This window comes from Phoca vitulina, unplaced genomic scaffold, assembly GCF_004348235.1.
Source record: "Phoca vitulina isolate PV1807 unplaced genomic scaffold, GSC_HSeal_1.0 scaffold2, whole genome shotgun sequence".
Taxonomy (NCBI): Eukaryota; Metazoa; Chordata; class Mammalia; order Carnivora; family Phocidae; genus Phoca; species Phoca vitulina.
The window spans coordinates 99,168,828-99,187,846 of NW_022589705.1; the positions used below are offsets into that span (position 1 = coordinate 99,168,828).

Genomic DNA, 19,019 nt, shown 5'->3' on the forward strand with positions numbered 1-19,019 from the left:
GGTCAGACAAGCACAAAGTTGCCTCAAGGTCATCCAAAGCGTTACCTGTGGGGTTCGCATACCCTCTGCCCTCTGCAGGCCGCCTGCTAATTACACAGTGCACATCTCTCCGAGCGTGTCGACAAACACCCTTAAACCCCTCTCTCGAACAGCCAGGTGGGGGGACAGGACAGGCCGAGTCTGCAAAAGGCTCTCCTTGGTCCCCTGAGGGGCGACCCCATGAGCCACGAAAGAGCCACGTGCCCACAGAGCCACGGGGATTTCAAACTCCTTTGCTACCCACCGCACCCTGCTCCCAGGCCCCTGGCTGCTCTGCTCTGAAGGTGACCCCGACCTTGAGCGGCACACCCCCGTCGGCCACCTCCAGACCACAGGGGACACACTGGCTCCCACCACAGGGGTTCTGGCCTTCCCGTCCCTTCATCCATCTGGTCAACCCACCTCTCACCTAAACCCTCAAGGCCCTGGGCTTTCAGCTGGCGCCCCATGTCCCCAGCGTCCACACCCCACATGCCGCCACGGGCCACATCCCCTCGCCACACAGGGCCCTCTTCCCTCCATGGACACTTCGCCCCTTCCTAGAGCTGACCTCCAGCAAGCACTTTTGGAAGTTGTGAAACGCCCAGAAGGAATCTGGGTTTGCATCTGCATTTTCTGCCCAGGGAGGGTCTCTGCCAAAAATACCAGCAAGCACTGGCTGTGTGAGGCTGGAAGAACAGCCAGGGCAGCAGCGAGAACACTTCCATGGGGCTTGTGGTCCCCACGAAGACCACCTCTCAAGACCCCCGAACCCTTGACGGGTGCTCGGGGACAGTGGTGCCCCTCACCTAGCGGCCCCCCCTCCTGACCGCAGAGAGGGGCTCCAGAACCGTCAGCCAGGCCCAGGTTGTTAGGGAAATCTAAGCCGCAGGATGCCCCTCCCTGGCAGGATGAGAAGTGGGGGCTCCTCTTAGAGAGCCGGCTGGCCAGGGCACGGTGGGCGGGGGGCTCTGGCATGCACGTGCAGGGGGCGTCTGGGGGCAGCAAGGTCACCAGGCATGTTTTACGAGATGCCCCACCCCCATTACAGGAGGTAGGCCCCCATCTGCAGGAGCGTTCCCTAGAGTAGAGACTCCTGTTCCGGGACATTCCATTAATCTGCATGGTTCTGCAGAGACTGCAGCCTTAGCACCTAAGACCCAGACGGGGAGCACGGGTGTTTTAAGACATGAGCTCATTAAAGACACATTTCCGGGAAGAGAGCAGGCCTAGCCTATGGGGGCTGACAGGCGCCCACGAGGACCGCTGATGTTTGCTGAGTCGCGTCATGCAAGCTGCAGGACCAAATAAGCCTGGGAAATGTGACATTCGAGCGCTCTCTCCGACCGAGCCTCCCGCCTCGGGCAGCGCTGCTCAGCCCGGCTTTATAAATAGATTGAACACAAGATAAATGGCCGTGATCAATCACGCTCACACGGGAATGCTCACCTCCCATCCAAAGTCTGCCTCCTTCCACGTGGCCCGGGGTGCCCCCATGTAAGGGCCAAACCTCGCCCCAATTTCCATCTTCTTCTTGGCCCAGATCCCCAGGCCTGCCCCCGGGATGGAGGACTCTCGGAGCTCAAAGTCTGGCGGGATGGGAATGTCCTCAGGAATGTAGACGGGGGCTTCGTACGGCGAGCCCTCCTTGGGGGTGAAGTCCTCGCTGGTGGGGAAGGGGGACAGCGGCCCCATGGGGATGGGGGATACGACGCTGTCCTCTGTCTCGTACTCCGCGCTCTCGCCAGCCAGCAGGTCCGGGTCGGGCTCATGCATGTTATTTACAATGTCGCCGTCACCTGAAGGAGACAAGGCAGCGTCAATCTTCTGCGGCTCGCCCTCCCCCGTGCATGACACGTGGGGACCACCTGGGACACGGGGCAGAATGGGGACCGAGGGCGCCGACCGCCACCCCCTGCCCGGGAGACACGCCCTTTGCTCCGCATTCCAGGGACGTGGGGAAGCGGCGTTCAGAACCTCCACAGGGTTGTGTGGCTCCGCGAGGCCCCACGTGGCCCCCCAAGGACCTGTTGGCCCCTTCTGCTTTAGGAAAGCAAGGAGAGGAGATGCCCACGCTCCATGAGTTTGGGAACAGTGGGGAGAGCCGTCGGAGAGGGCACCCTACCCAGGGCCGGTAGTGAAATAGTCTCTCCAGAACCATTCCGGTTTGTGTCTGGCGTTGGAAATTAGGGGGGACATGTCTCAGATTCTTGGGAGGACTCAGAGTTTGGATTAGTATGAAATCTGCTCCAACACCTGGGCAGCCCTGGGCATCTTGGTGGGGGCCAGGGGGACAGGTTCCTGAGCTCCTGATGACCTAAGGGCCAGTTAAGACAGAGGTTTGCTGAGGTCACAAATGTGGGGTTCGCGGGGATGCAGGTCACTGGGTCTGAGGTCTGGCGCGGGCCTCTCTTTGGGGTCCATCCTAGGAGACGGTTGGTGCCAAGATACGGCTACCTGGATGTGCGCCAGGCCCGAGGCACAGGGGAGGCCGAGAGATGTGGGCCGAGGGAGGAATGGGGGAACAAGGAGTAGCCGGAGATGTGGGCCGAGGGAGGAATGGGGGAACAAGGAGTAGCCGGTCAGCCAGGAAAGCAGCTCTGCCCAGAGGAAGGGGAAGCGGGCACCCAGACAGCTGGGAGTCCCCAAGGGCACGACGACCCCTTGTCCATCCACAGACAGATAAACAGATGCGTCAGCCCACACAGCAGACTGTTACTCAGCGTGGACACCCCCTCACCTCGCCGTGGCGCGGAAGCACCTGGACGCTCGGAGAAGGGCGCCGGCACGGAGGCCCACGCGGCACGCTCGGTGCACGGGAAGTGTCCAGAAAAGCAAGGCCAAGAGACGGAACTCATGCCGTGGCTGCTGGGGGCTGGGAGGGAGGGGCCCTGGGAGTGACTGAGTCTCGGGCACGGGTCTCCTCTAGGGAAGGAAATGTTCCCGACGGAGAGGGAGGTGTTGGTCGCGCACCTGCGTGAAGGTGCCAGATGAGCTGTCCCGTTTGAAAGCTGAACGTGTACATTACACGACCGTGGACCGTGCCGCGCGGAAACGGGGAGGTCAGCGAAGGGCGCCCACCGACCTCCGACCTGGACCTTTCTGCCCAAGTCCCTTATGCACTGGCCTGAAACCGGGGACAGGGACCCTGCCCCCGGGCCCCTCCCTGCCCCCCCTCTGCCCCGGCGTGGGGCCTGGGGACGCTCGAGCACAGGAGAAATGACTTCAGAGTCCTCACGCCAGTGCAAACAGATCTGCTGAGAAGTAACAAAATGTTTTCTTTCAAAAGAAACCAAAGTCTTGAAAAAAAAAAAAATCATGGGGATAACACTTATTTAATTTAGCAGCATTCAGAGAAGTAATTATTATGTTTTACGTGGCCAACGGTTCCCTTCTAATTGACTCGTAGGCTCCTTTCAAAAATGCGACAACAGAAGGGCAGCTATGGTTCTCTTGGCCAGAAAGATCCAAGTCGTTAGGTTTGAAAGAACACCCCCATAAACCTTCCCGGCGACCGTGCACAGCATAAAGGTAAATTGGAAGGGGGGGTAATTAACATGCCGCCTCATTATCTGGAACTGGTAAATGCACGAGGCTCACACACAGAATCAGGTCGGGAGCCCCCTCCCCATGCGCTTCGGGGTGCGACGCCTTTGCCTTCCAGGACAATTAGGATCTGCTAGCGCAGAAAGCGGGGAGGGGTCCCCTTCCTGTGCATATTCATCTCAGGGCTCTTTGGGGGCTTTTTTTTTTTCCTGTTTGAATTCTACTTCCCAAAACTCCTCACCTACTGGAGGAAAACCAAGGCTTTAAGGGCATGTTTAATTTACTGGCCAAGCAAACAGTTTAGGAGAGAAAGGTGGTGTTTCCTGCTGATTAAAGGCAGGCAGTGCGCGGCTGGCCTCCCACCCCCGGCGGGCACAGGGGTTAAGTGATTGCCTGAAGCCACCGGGAGAAGCCGGGTCTCCATTCCGCGGCCCCCGCTGTTGGGGGGGGGAGCTCTTCTTTCACCGGTGGGGTGAGGAGACCTCATCAGTGTGGGGGAGACATTTGGAGAAAATGAGGTGCCGCAAACAGCCCGAGGCCCTGGAGAAAGCCGCAAGCTGCTCGGGGCCGCCGGAGCCCTTCCAGGCAGACCCACACAACTTGCCCAGGTCCCCAGGGTCCCCGAGCAACCAGAGAGGCGGGATCAAAAGAGCATCCTTCCTCAGCCCTGCGCTCCAGCCAGGAGCCCCTCTTGCCCTGGGCGAGGCGGGCATGTACAGGGAGTGGGCATCATTTTCCCCAGGCCCCCAGGCCGCCGGCACATTCCAGCCGGCACTCTCTCGAAAGTCAGGATGCAGAGCCAAGAACAGGAGCTTTTTATGACTTTGGAAATATAGGCTGTGCAATCGTGTGTTGTTTACTTGTCGGGAGAGCTGAGGTCCTTTATTTGGGTTTTGTGGTAATTTCAGGCTAAGGGTTCATGACTGAGTCCATCGTTCCTAAAAATTCTTTTGGGAGACTTACTACAAAATCATAAAAGCAGGGAGGAGAGGAGAGGGAGCCTGGAGCTGGTGAGCCAGCGGAGCCGTCCTGAGCCGTGGCCACGGGGCACCTGCTGCTGGTCAGCGGCCCCGCCGGGTCCCTGAGCTCTTGGGAACTTCGTGCTGAAACCCCGTTTGGAGGCCTGTCACATGCTGCTCGATGTATGGACAACGGACACTCGGTCTCAGAAAACGGGTCAGAGAAGTGAAGAAACCTAGCTGCTCCCTGGGTCTGGACCACACCGGCTGGGAGCCACCACATCCTCGGTCCCAACCTGCCCTGGGTCCCACCCAAACCCTGAGTTTAGGGCTCGTTCTCTTCCAGCCCCACAGTGGGAGCCTTGTGCCCCCCCCCCGCCCTATTGGTAGCAAATTACCTCTGATCGGAAGCCCCCCCCATCTAAACATCAAAACAGCAGCCAGGATGTCGGGGTCTGGAGAGAGAGAGACGAGAGAGACGGCCCCCAGTCAGGACCGTGCCCAGCCCGCCAGTCCCTCCTAGGCTGTCCCCTGCCTCGGCGGCAGAAGCAGCACCTGGAGGACGGTGATCAGCAGGGTGAAGACCACCGGCCCCCGAACCTGCAGCTCCCCCGGGTCTTACACGGAGGAGTGGGCGGACTGGAGCCCTGCCCTTGGCTGGGGGCGGGAGGGAATTCCTCTGGGTCCATGCGTGGTTTGCTCCGGTCCTGCCTCCCCTGTGCGCTGCGAGGGGCCGGAAACCTGCCGGTGCCCCTGGCAGGGTCGCTGCGCCGTGTGGGGTTCTGGGTGGCCTGGGGGGTGAGTGTGCGTGTGTGGGCTGCGCCAGGGAGGCACCTCTGGGTGGGAGGGCTCGGCTGCCCTCTGCATGGACACCCCTGAGAAGCGAAAGCCTCCGTGTGTGGCTCCGGAGCCCAGGAACTGAGGCCGCCTTCCCCTTCCTCCCACAAGGCAGGAGGACGGTGCTCCGGCCCCGGGCTGCCCCCACCGTGGTCCCGAAAGAACCTCACAGGGGCATCCTGATGCCGGCCTGCAACGTCACTGTGACCTTGGGAATGGTGGTACTGCCCACCCGCCCGGCGAGGGATGACAGAAGGCCCTGCCCGCGCGCCCTGTCCAGGGCCCTGGACCGCTCTCCTTGGGCTCACTGCCCTCCAGAACACCCCTTCTTTGCCCCAGGGCTTTCTGCCCCTGGACGCCTGACGTGCCCTGCCTCAGCCCTTGGGGCCGCTCACACCACTACTGGACACCGGGCCCCAGGGCCCCAAGCCCCCGTCCCTTGTGCCCAGAGAGTCACCGGCCCAGCTCTGTGACCCACCCCGCCGGGCACGCCGGCTCCTGGGACACAGGGAGGCACACCGAGTGGGCACCGGGTGCCGGCTGCTTCCGGCCACTTCCATGAGTTCGCTCCTGGAAATTGCGGGGTCGAGGAGAAGGAAGATGAGCGAGAACTCCTGAAGAGAGGACTGCATATTGAGGGTGACCCCAGGGCCCATTATAGATGGGTGCTCATGGGTGGAGTGGGAGGCGGGAGGTTATCGGAGGACCAGGCGAGGGAGGCACCTTTAGGGGCCGGGGCTCTCTGGGCACCGAGGCTGTGGGGTTGCCTGCATGGGCCGCCCCTGGGGTTGTAAAGCTAAGTGCACAGGCCCGCGCCTGAGGGGTGCACTGTGTCAGGACCCTACCCCGTGTCCGTGTCGGGGCCGCAGGGCTGCCCTTCTCTGTGTTTGTTCTTACAACTGTGTGTGAATCTACAGTGATTTCAGTTACAATCTCTATTAAAAGAGCACCTACTTTGAAAAATACCCATTCTTTATTGCACCCATGTGCGCAGTGACAGTTCCTTCGGCTCTGGCGGTTTCCACGAGAACACGTTTAATTACTCTCTTCTGTCTGCCCCCCCGGGGGGGGGGCTTTAAAACCACAAAACCAGCCTCTGAGGCTGACAACTGGTGTCCCCAGTGAACTTGAGAAACACCAGGGACCTCTTGCTCACAAGGGCACAAACGGGCCTGGTGGCAGCATGTCAACCAAACCACAGGGAGGGTCCCCGAGACGAGCTAGGCCGAGAGCAGGGAGGCGGGTGTGGACCGCCCAGCAGCCTGGCCCCTGGTTCCCCCCTTGCCCTTAACTCTCTGGGCTTCGGAAGAAAGCAGAAAAGGTGGTGCCGATTGCCCAGGACTGGGGAACCCCATTATCTTCACACTTGGTGTGGACAGTGGTGCCAGGTGGGGCTGGGACAGGGGACGCCTGCGAGGTGCCCAGCGCCCGGCCCTGCGAGTGAGCCCCTGAAATCTGCCCCTTCTCCCCTCCGGGCCCAGCACCCTCCTGCCCTAATGCCCCCCTGATAAACTCTCAGGGGCAGATCCACCGGGAGCCCGCGCCCAACGGCACGTCTGTCCGCCTGTTCCCCAGGGTTGAGATGGACTCGATACCATGCGTGTCTCAGAAGACTGGGCCTTATCAGAACACGGTGCCACGGTGATTTGGAAATGTTAATTCTTACAAACCCGTGAGATACCGCCAGGAGCACTGACCCCACCTTCATGAGGTCCCCAGGGGGTGGCAGACGCGGCTGGTGAGTGGGAGCTAAAGGCGGTCCCTGGATCCACCCCCAATCTGGGTGCTTCTGGGAGGCTTCCAGTTGGACTCCTTGGACCCCGAAATTCTGATGGAAGTGCCCTGTGGCATCTCCAGAGGGGCCCCGGGGGAGTGGGCAGGCCAGTAGCATGGACAGAGGATCGTGGGCAGAGCTCGGGAAATGTAAAAGGGACCCCTGCACCCCCCGACCCTATTGTCAGTGCCCTGAGGTGGGCCTGCTCGGCTGCCCTGTCGGCCCCATCAGCGGTGGGAGGAGAGGCACGCCCCCCCACGGGTACCACCTCCTCGCTTTACAGATGGGGAAACAGAGGCACACAGAGGTGAGGCAGGCTGAAGCCCACGCCGCGAGCTGCTGTGCTCCTACACCCATCCCAGCCCTGTTTGGGGGGCACTGGGGCTACGGGTCACGCCACAGCCACCAGGACAGAAACCCCAGAACAGGGGAGAATGTGCGTGCAGGAAACTATCTGGTTACTTTCAAAGCCGGGCCTGGCGGGGGAGCTCCGACCAGGCTGGTGTTGGCCGGGCCTCGCCCAGAACCCCGCACAGAGCCTCCGTCCCCCGAACGCGCTCACTGAGATGCCGCCTTTCCTCCCCGGAGGAAGAGACAAGGGTCTTTCAGAAACAAAACGGGTGGGCGACCTGGGGTCTGACGGGAAGCGCATCCTTGTCCAGTTTTCTTTTCTGCTTCATGGCCTCTCATCCCCATCGCTTGGGGTCAGAGACAGAAGTGAACGTGTTGTACTTTGGAAGATGGCAGAATGCCCTGAGGAGGGTCTGACGTGACGACAGGCCGGCTGGCGGCCCCTGGTGGGCCCAGCCTCAGGGGACCCGCAGCTCGGCCCACAGACCCCCACCCAGTGAGAACCCGTGGGGCATCACCTCGGGGTCTGTGTCAAAACAAAGTGTCCTCCACTGATCTGATGACCCTCAGGTGGGCACCCATGTCCCCCAGTGGGGGAGAAGAGATCACGGGGAGAGAGGGGAGAGGTTGCCATGACCCCCGGGAGCCGAGCGGCTCAGGACCAGACCTCGTGTGCTGAGCTCTTCTGATGGCCTGGGCGGCCTGTGGTGAACCCCATCCGGGCCCTGCAGGGTCAGCGTGTCATCTTCCCTGCAGATCTGGGGTGGATGGCGCTGCCCAGCCTCGCCCTGGGGTGTCACCTGCTCTCTGGCTGCCGCCTGGGGTGGGCTCCACCCTGCTCTCTGCAGCCGGCTCATGGAGCCCACAGAGCCCATGAAGGGAACCGTCCCAGTCATCCTACAGAGGCCCCGTCGCTTGCTCGGCCCTCAGAGCTGATGGAGCCTCCTCCTATGCTCATCCTCAGAGGAGGAACCCCAACGGCCTGGCCTGGGCAGCCCCTCCGCTCATCAACCGGCCCCCCAGGCTGAGGTGTACAGTGGGATAAACACGCCCTCCTTGAGCAGGTGACACCGCGCTCGAGGTGAGTGGTATGATGTCCAGGCCTGGACCCAGCCGGCTCCCCGGAGCTCCGGGCTGCCCAAATGTCTCTTCAAGAACACATTTGGAGCTAAACATGGGGACAGACATCCTCCCTGGCTGGATGCGCCAGCTCAGTCCAGGTGCGCTCGAACATTCCCGGAGCCCCGTGAGGGATGGCGGCGGGCCCTCAGCCGGGAGCGCTCCCCCAGCAAGTCTGGACCCAGAGGTTCGTGGCTGCCCGCTCAGAGGAGCAATGGTCTCTCATGGGCAGACCAACTGGGCCTCCTGGCAAAGCTGCACGACCCTGGGTCTGACGGTGCCAGACACAAGGACATGGGGGGCCCGGGGCTGAGTGGACATTTGACTCTAAAAGAACCAGATTAACATTGAACTTCAATGAACTGGAAACCAGTCTAAGATCTTGCCCCTGGTCTGAAGAAGCCCAGGTGTATTTAGGAGGCAAGGGCAGACCTGAAACGAGGTGGGCGAGGGGGTCAGTGGCTCCGGCGAGTGGGGGGTCAGCCCAGAAGAGCTGAAATAATAGGAACGCATATGTGGGCAGATAGGGTTTAACATGGAGGGGGGGGGGGTCACATTTCCTTAAAACATCAGAAGGTTTCCAGAAATCTGGACCAGCATCTGTCCACACGGCCCTGACTCACTCATCCCTGACCCACTTCCAACAAGCCCACAAACTTGCCACGTGAGTTCTGGAGGGTCCTCGCACTTCTGGTAACCCGTCTGGTCCCAGGAGAAGAAATACGGTGCCCATGCTTTTCCCTCGGACACACTTAAGGAAGAAGCGGCAGTTGACAGAGTCACCCGCGTCCCCGCAGAGCCCTGTCCAGGCCAGCTCTGGAAGCACTGGGGAGCTGCAGGGGCACCTGCTCAGAGCCCTGTCCTCTCCCTGGTTCTGCAGCCTGTGGGCAGCCGTGGGCACCGGAGGCAGTTTGCCCCTCGGGGTCGCGCAGGCTGCTCGGTGCTGACTGGGCCCAGGGAGCACGCAGCAGCACTGCCCTTGATTTAGGGGAGGCGGAATTGAGACATCTCCCACTTCGTACCTCAGGGCAGGGAAGTTCAGGGAGTGAGTACTTTCTCTGGCCACACTGGCAGCCGGGGCCCAGTCCTGATTCCAAAGCTCTCAGACACCCAACTACCCAACCCCAAGGTTCCAGCTCCCATGAGAACACACCTGAAAAAGTGTCCTGGCATTTAGTGATGGCCTTCTTCATGTCCCCTGGAAGATATACAGGAAATGAATGGATAAACTGTTGGATGGAGGGATGAATGGGTGGGTGGGTGGAAAGATGAGTGGGCAGACGGATGGATGGACAGATGGACTGGTGGATGGATAGTCAGATGGATGGGTGGATGGATGAGTGGGTAGATAGATGGATGGATGAATGGACTGCTGGATGGATGGGCGGGTGGACGGGTGGATGGATGGATGGATGGATGGTTGGATGGGTAGATGGATGGTGGGTGGATGTGTGGGTGGGTGGATGGATGGATGGGTGGATGGGGTGGACGGGTGGGTGGATGGATGACGGCAGATGGATGTGAGGACCATCCTGAGGACAATTCTTAACAGGAAATGTAGAAGGCAGGAATCCTCATTGCTTCCTTCCCTGAGGATGGACCCCATTGACATGACTCTGTGGCTCTTCTTCCCCCACTTGACTGATTAGTTAATCTGGGATGAGTACCTAGTTTGTTCCACCCAGCCCCCACCTTGGGAAGGGGGCCAGTTTCTCTATTGCTCCTTTAGGGCTGCCCTCCCTCCACCCACATGAAGTCGCCTGCCTGGTCTAGCATTCCAGGGGTGGGGCGACCATTCATTCCAAGCCTGCCTGGCCCTCACAATAAGCGGCGCGGTCCACCTGAACCTTTCTGGAGAACTAAGGTGAGGCTTATCTCTCATCTTCTGACTCTTACTTCTCCGACCAGGCAGGGAGGAGTACTGTGTTCCGGGCCCCTCAGAGACCCCAGAAAGCGCCCCTGGGGTTTCAGAGCCTGTCAGGTGGCCCACCATCCCGCCCACTGCTGGAAGGGTAAGGAGGAGGGATGGAGAGGCGTGCACTCAGTCAGGCTGGTCTAAGTGGAGGATTTCTGTGCGGGTTTGTCTCTGTGAGGGCAGCTATTTGGGGAGAAGCCCCCTCCTCTGCGGAAGGGGTCTTGGGACTGCAGACCCACTTCCGGAAACGGTTCGCTGGGAAGGGAAGCGGGAGCCAAGGGTTCTGTCCGGCCAGCGTTGTCGTGCTGTCCCCGCAGCCCCGGGCCCCGGCGTTGGGACGACCTCGCCTCCAGGAATGCCCCCACCAGGAGCCACCGCCCACCGGGGCCACCTCTCAACCCGGCCTCCGGCGGCCGACGCCTCAAGCCCGCGGCTCATTGGCATTCCCCTCGCCGCACGGCTGCCGAGCGAGGGCGGGAGTGCAACGGCTACTAACACGGCAGATTAATAGCGCCGAGAAAAGACGTTTCTGCAAACATGCTAAATATTAATAATAATCAATTGTCATTTATATTCTCAAACCCACGCCCGGGACCTTGCCCACAGGGACCGGAGGGCGACGAGCCCCAGCTGCAGGGCGGATGGCAGAATTGTCATTAGGGCCCGCGAGAGCCTGGGATGGCGCCTGGCTCACCGCCCTCTGCAAGCCGCACCTGCACGGAAACCTCCCCACAAAGGTGGGGCTTCCTGCCTCGTCTCCCCAGTCCAGAGGCACGGCGACCTCTTGACCTGGCCACCTTCTGGCAGGCTCTTCTTTCATCCCAAACACTAAGTGAGCCAGGGACGGCCCGCGGGGCTGCCTCCTCTTTGCAGTGAGGTCGGAACAGCTCAGTGGTCTCCACTGCCTCCCACATCCCACCCAGGATGTCACAAGGATGGGGCAGCTCCCGACTGTGTGAGTTGAAATGGGTCTCCCCAAAGACATGTTTTGTCCTAACTCAGGTCCCGTGAAAGGGGCCTCGTCTGGAGATGGGGTCTGTGCAGCAGGTTAGGATGAGGGCACCTGGTGGTTCTCGTCCAACGTGACTGGTGTCCTTAAAGAGGAGACACATGGGCGAGGTGGCCGTGGGACCACAGAGGCCCCCAGTTTATGGTACTTTTTACAACAGTCCCGGAGAGTGGCCTGGGGGCCGCCATCCCCCGCTCCCAGGCCCCCTGTGTCCTTCCTCTGCCACAGCTCCATGAAGCGGGTACGGCCTACCCATTCTTCAGGTGACGAAACCGACACTCTAGGGGGACACGGGGCCCAGCTGAGCCCCTTTGCTGGAGATGGAGCCTGAGCAGCGGTCCTCAGAGCTGGGACGCCAGGCATCCTGCGAGCGGGTCTCCAAGCTGCGGCCAAAGCTCCAGGTCAGACCATCCTCCGCAGGGCCCAGCCTGGGGCTGCCAGAGGCCCTCGTGGATCCAGAAAGGGAGCAAAGGGGCTCCTCCCGCCCCACCATGCACAGGAGCAGACGGGGTCCTGCAAGGGCTTCGCCCGCCGCACCACCTGCCCCCTCCCGGGCCCTCCTCAGCTCATGCCCGCAGCCAGGCCTGGGTGCCCTGGGGCCACCTGCCCAGATGGAGCACCGGGAGCCCACTGCCCGCCACGGCCCTCCCCGGCCCCCGAGCCCAGACCACCTGGCCTTGCTTAAGGGTCCGCAGCCCAAACCACCTGGCCTTGCTGAAGGCGAGTGCATTATTCTAAGACGATTATTTATCCGTGCAGTGCTCTAGGGACCGTGCTGCTCCCATTTTGAGCCCCCACCCCTCTTTCCTCACTGCCTCCATCGCCCCGGGCAGGCGCTGAATGGCTCGCAATGCACTGTAATTTCTATCAAGGTTCGTTCCTGGTACGAATTCTCTTTGTTTCAGAGAGATGTGATTTGGCCTTTTTTCTTCCTCTCCTTTATTCCTTGGTTAATACACCACTTCCCCGAGCCCTGGGGGCAGCGAGGTAGCCCATGGATTGCTCAAATCTGTCTGTTTTTCTTCTAAATCACAGCCAAGTCTCCCCGGTCACCCGCGCTAAGCACTGTGTGAGCCGGCGCCCAAGCAGGGGTGTTCTCCCAGAGCCCTCACGTCGGCACTGCTGATGCCCCAGCGGGGACCCCGGCGGCAAGACCCCTCAGACACCAAGGGAGGTTGGCCCCAGACACCAGTTCCCTACGCAACCCGACATCTGGCTACAGCAGAGGTACTTTTTAAAAATTGTGGTAAAGGACACATAACATTTACCGTTTTTACCATTTTAAGTGCACAGTTCAGGGGCATTAAGCACGTCCACATTGTACAACCATCACCACCATCTGTCTCCAGAACCTTCCCATCTTCCCAGAGAGTCTGTCCCCGTGAAACACTCACTCCCTCTCCCCGCCCCCAGCCCCTGGCGCCCACCCTTCTCCTTTCTGTCCCCGAATCTGACTTCTTTAATCCTCTAGGGTTTGTCCTTCTCTTTCTGGTTTATTTCACTGAACGCTCTCGAGGTCCCCGCGCTAGAGCAGGTGCCAGCTTCCCCTTCCTTCGGAAGGCTGAGGAACATTCCACTGTGGGGACGGACCGTGCTTGTACATCCAGCCGTGTGCTGCTGGACACCCAGGCCGCTTCCCCGTCTCGGCTCCCGTGGATAACGCCGCTGCGAATGCAGGTGTGCAAGCCTCTGACCGGGTGTGCAAGCCTCTGACCAGGTGTGCAAGCCTCTGACCAGGTGTGCGTTCGGCACCAGGGAATCCCCCACCAGCCTCTTCCCCAAAGGGAGCGAGGCCCCATCGACAGCCCCGCGGCCAGGTCCGGCGCGGCCTCCCTCCTCGTCCCAGCTGGTTCTGCAGAACCCGTACACACGGCGGGCTCTCCCGCGTGCCCACGGAGGCTGTGTGGACGTGGTCCCTCCCGTACAAGAGGGCTATACCCAGCCTGTCGGGAGTTTCAAGGCGACGACGCACCCGCGCAGCGAACACAGGCAGCACCAGCCGCCAGCGCCCCCTCAGCGCCCCCGGGGCTCCGTCCTCACCGAGCACCCCGCCGGGCTGGGCTCTGGGGCTGCGCTGGCGGCAGGACCCCGTGGCCGTCCCCTCCCCTGGAAGCTGCCTGGGGCTCTTCCCGTGCTCAGCCTGGGGCGCTGAGGCCCAGGCCCGAGGAGTCCTGGATTCCCCAGACGGAGGAAGGGGGCAGGAACCCAGGAGTCAGTTCAGCCCGGGACTCCCAGCTCTCACAAACACTTGGGATTTTGCAGACCCAGAATGCTTAACAGGGTGCCGAGGGAACGAGCCGAGCTGGGGACGGCCGCACCTGCTGGTGGCAGGCGGGCGGGGTGCAGACGGTTTGGGGGTACGCGGCTGAGGTCCCCGTGGGGGGTTCTGCAGGCTGGGCCCAGGAGCTGCCCCTGCAGGGGACGTCCCCTGGGCACGCCGCGGGGAGGGGTCGTGTTCTACCCCTTCTGTTCACTGCTTTGCTTTCCCTCCCTGTGCGGGCACCGCTGTGGAAGAACGGGTTAACGCTGGGCAAACACCCCCGACAACTGCCACCGAACTATTTATAGACATATTTATCTCTCCAGTTCCTACCAACTGGGCCTGTGGCTGCCATTCACAGGCCGGAGCAAGTCACGCCGCAAGTAAACAAATGTTGCCCTGAAATAAAAATCACAAGAGGAAGAAAGCCGCTCCGGAGCGCCTGCCTCCCCGGAAGGCCCGGGTGAGGGGTGGGGTGCTGGTGGGCCTGGGGTGCCCTCGGGGCGGGGGCGGTGGGGGAGGAGAGGTGGGCCCTGTTGGGGGCACCAGCAGCCAGAGCTTCGGGAGGCGAAGCACCTTCTCGCTGGGCCTCCACCCCAGCAGGGCAGGTCTGCACCCCCAGAGCCGTGGCCGCTCAGAACGACACCCAGTGTTGGCGCACCGTGGCAGAGGGCTCTGCCGCGTCCACTCGCCCCCAGCCCTGGAGATGCGAGAGGTGGGCGTGGGTCCTCCCCACTCCTTCCCCTCCCTCGGGGCCCCCTCGGCTCCCTGGGCTGCCTTGGTCCCCAGCAAAGCAGGAGCGCGGGGGTTGCGCAGCCTGGGACTCTCAGAGGCAGGTCCCGCGGTTTGGGAAGAGGGTCAGAGCCACCTGCTGCCCCCCAGGGGAATGGTGCCTTCTTGTGCCTCAGCTCTCGAGGAGCCAGGGGGACCCTCCCAGCTGCACTGACCGGGCACCTCAGCTTCCTCCCTGATGCTGCCTAGACACGGGGCTGCAGACAGGAGGGATGAGCAATCAGCTGGGGGACCCCCACACTCCACACCAGAAAGCCAGGGGCAGCCTCACCCCCTGAAGACGTGGGCGAGCCTCCCACTGGCCCCCAGGCCAGAGCAGCCCCCAGCTGCCGCCACCGGTGGCCGGCACCCACCCTGGCCTCCGGCTGCATTTTGCCCTAATAAAGACATTTCTAGTTTTAACCATCAAATAAAGTGCTGAAGTCCGCCGAGCTCGTCCCGGCTCAGCCACTCTGTACCTTCATTTAGCAGGCCAGTGGCGAGAAAAAAAAAAAGAAAGAAAGAAAGAAAAAAATTCATTAATTTTTATTAACAGGGAGAGCCATTTGCTCCCTGTGACAATATTTGACTTGTCGAAATGATTTTCACCTCTGCCATGAGGTGGGCGCTCCCCACATACATCACCCGATTACTCGGAGCGCGCCGGCCACAGTCATTAGGCAGTGAATTAACGACAATCCCCAGCACTATTAATCACCCTGACAAAGGCGTTAGCTTGCTGCTGACCCGAGCGCGGCCGGCCCGGGACCGGGAGCCAGAGGAGAGGCCCGCTGCTCCGAGAGGCGCCAGGGGCTGGAGCCGACGCCGGTTCCTTCCCTTCCTTCCCCCCAAGATGCGACGCCGGCCGGAGGGCGCCAAGAGCTGGCACGGCAACACGGGGGCTGCCGGGCACGGTGGCATGGTGGGCACGGTGGGACCCGAGGTTTGCTTCCTTGCTTATCTGGTTCGTTGTCACTCTCCTGGTCCAGGGACTGAACAGCATCCATGTGAAGGCCAGGAAGGAGGCACCAGTGGTCTTACCAATAACCCTAGGGGCAAGGCCCAGGGATACCCCCATTGCACGGATCGGGAAACTGAGGCACAGCCAAACCCTGGCCTGCCCCAGGTGGTAGTCTGGCGACGCACAGCGCTGGGCCTGGAATCCCGTCTACCAGGCCCCTGCTCTGGGCTCTGAGCCCCGTGGAAACGTCTCCCGGCCCCGACGTCCCCAAGAAAGCCGCTGGTGAGTCGGCTTCAGTCAAGTAAACAGGGTGTTTCCTTTGGCTCTTGACCAGCTTCACGAGAATATTTTCTAGCTGCACATTCTCAGAATGCGAGGCCTACGTGGGCAGATCTCGGGAGTCTGACGTCGTGACGCCCAGCTTCTCCCGCAGTCCCAGATCTGTGTGTCTTGTTGATAAGGGCGAGCGGAAAATCTGCACACAGTGCAGGAGGTGGCCCGCCGCGAAGCGTGGAGGACAACGAGGACACCGTGTCCGCACTCACTGCAGGTGGGCGGGGCGCCGCAGGCCGGCTCTCGGGGTCTCCGGCTTAGCGCAACAGCTCATCCGTTGTGGTCGTTGAGCCCCGGGCAGCCACCTCGCCGTCCCGCGGACTGTCTCATTGCCGTGGCTGGAACCCCGGGGGCTCGCTCACCAGGAGGGTTTCCCGGGCTCTGCTCCTGCAGCGTCTCTGCGGACAGGAGCCATGGGGCCCCCACCAGGTTCTTGTGGGGACCAGTGTCGGTACGTCCACAGAGCACTTGACACGGGGCGGGGCAGGCAGCAGGTGGCCCAGTCATGTCAGCCCCCCACCGGGGTCCCCACGGTGCCCTGACACCACCCTCACCACGTTGGCATATTAGTCCAATTAATTGTCTCTACATTTTCAACCAATTTCTTCCCATTAACCCGGCCTTAGGATCTGCATCTCAGCCCTGTCTAACCCAGAGTTTGAAAGCACGCGGGTGGGGGAGGGGAGGGAAGAACTCCGCACCCATTTGTCTTCTTTCTCGGGGCTTCTCATTGTTTATGCCTCAGCAAATCTCCTAACTTCCTCATTAGCAACTAATTTACAAGTCTGCGATCTTCCCACCTGTTCCCGCTCCACGGCTCTGGTGTGGTGGCGGGACTGGAAATGGCCACTTGCTCACTGTGCCTGGCTGCTGCCGTGGCCCGCAGCAGGTGGGTGGGGGCGCGGGGGAGGGCAGAGCAGGTCCCCCTCCCTGCCTCCATCGCGGTGCAGAGAATGTCCACCCGGCCGCCCCTGAGCTTTCATGTGCCCCTGGGGACAAGCAGGGAACTGACCTACTTCTGCCTCCACCAGGGCCTGTCCCTAAACCTGCTCCCCGACACCGGCCCACGGCTCTAATCCACGGCCCCAATCCATGGCTCCGATCCACGGCCCCAATCCACGGCTCCGATCCACGGCCCTGATCCACAGCCCAGGCACTGAACTCCCGGAGAACTGGGAGAACTCTGGATCTGCTGATTGCCAACTGGCAGGCTGGCTTTGGATGGGGTCAATTTTAGAAGTTCCTCTCACATCAAAGCTTCTCACGCAGACCGGGGACCAGAGACAGGGCCTTCATCTCCTCCTTCCTTTTCTCTTGATAACGCCTTGAACATCCCCTCCTCATGCTTGCTCCTGGTCGTGGTGGCAGTGGGGTGTAGACCACACTGACGGAGCCCTCACTGGCCGCCGGCAGTTCGCTCTAAGTCTCAGGAGTCCTTCCGACCAGGGAGGCAGGACTGAGCGGTGGTTTAGAGGACAGTGTTCAATCTTACGGGACAGCGTCGGGCTATGTGTTGCTGTGTGTTCTCAGGCGAGTGTCTTGAGGTCTCTGGGCCTCCTGGCAACCTCCGCATAGAAGGGGACAAGGATGCCTGCTTTGTAGGGCTTCCAGGAGCACAAAGACGGCCCAAACACATGGTGGGCTTCTAAGCACCCTGGGCTCATAGTTAGCACCCAAAACGTTTGGCCTGGTGACCATCCCACATCACAGCTGAGGCCTGAGTTCACTCACAGAGGCCAAGAACACAGCCCGAGCTGCACCTCCCACGGGCACCCACCTCCCCCCAACCACCAGGAGGCTCTGGCCAGGGCCTGGCTGTGAGGGGGGCCACCGGCTCCTAGCCACGCACAGGAAGCTTCGCTCCAAGAGCACTTTCTCACTTGAGAAGGCCACGGGCCATTCGTGAAACGCTGTCCCAGGGCTGTACCCCTGCAAAGGCCCCATTTAATGGGAGCGCTGACCTACGGGAGGCTTACAAGGGAAGTCAGGTGCCTGGCGACACATTGAACCGGGCCTGCCATGGGGGCTCATTCTCCTTTTCAGAATTATCCAAGGTGTTCTACACAACTCCGGAGCGTGCTCGCCACCAGGAGACACCTGGCCCGTGGCACCCGGCGTGGCAACCTCGGCGTGGCGTCCGCCACTGGCCACACGAGGAGAGCCAGCCGCCCGGCTTCCTAGCAGAGTTCTCTGGGAGCTGTTTCTTGTTACTTACTTGCATCAATTTGATTTTCTCTGCTTAAGTGGAAGGCTATGGGAAAAGCTGGGCTTGGAAATCCATGATTTCCTGGCAGTTAATGAATTTCAGCCAAACGGAAAGCAAGGTGAGGTTCCAGTGTAGCCCTCAGACCCAGACGCAGGAAGGGCCAGGGGCTACGGGGGGCTCTACCCTGCCGTCCCGACACCCCCTTCCATGCCCACAAAAGCCCCTCTCTGAGGCCCTTCTCGACTTGCATTTTGCTAAGCATTCAGTAATGTGGGGGGTGTAGCCATGGGGAAAGGAGGCTGCATCCCCATCCCTGAGCCCCGGTGAACCCCTATTCCTGTGTCCAGGTGGGTCCCCGTCCCTGAGCCCTGGTGAACCCCTATTCCTGTGTCCAGGTGGGTCCCTGTCCCTGAGCCCTGGTGAACCCCTATTCCAGGTGGGTCCCCATCTCTGAGCCCAGTGAACCCCTATTCCCGTGTCCAGGTGGGTCCCCGTCCCTGAGCCCCGGTGAACCCCATTCCTGTGTCCAGGTGGGTCCCCGTCCCTGAACCCCGGTGAACCCCATTCCTGTGTCCAGGTGGGTCCCCGTCCCTGAGCCCAGTGAACCCCTATTCCTGTGTCCAGGTGGGTCCCCGTCCCTGAGCCCTGGTGAACCCCTTTCCTGTGTCCAGGTGGGTCCCCGTCCCTGAGCCCAGTGAACTCCTATTCCCGTGTCCAGGTGGGTCCCCGTCCCTGAGTCCCGGTGAACCCCATTCCCGTGTCCAGGTGGGTCCCCGTCCTTGAGTCCCGGTGAACCCCATTCCTGTGTCCAGGTGGGTCCCCGTCCCTGAACCCAGTGAACCCTTATTCCTGTGTCCAGGTGGGTCCCTGTCCCTGAGCCCTGGTGAATCCCTTTTCCTATGTCCAGGTGGGCCCCCGTCCCTGAGCCCAGTGAACCCCTATTCCTGTGTCCAGGTGGGT

At 61.2% G+C, this 19,019-nt stretch overlaps 1 protein-coding gene across 1 annotated transcript in view; it reads right to left on the minus strand.

Annotated features, from left to right (window-relative positions):
- The window catches only part of PRDM16 (PR/SET domain 16), a 312,060-nt gene that overhangs the window by 209,116 nt on the left and 83,925 nt on the right, over positions 1–19,019 (minus strand). The window contains exon 2 of the mRNA XM_032395196.1: positions 1,468–1,817. Coding sequence (XP_032251087.1) covers positions 1,468–1,817 — 350 coding nt within the window. The remainder of the gene's footprint in view (positions 1–1,467; positions 1,818–19,019) is intronic.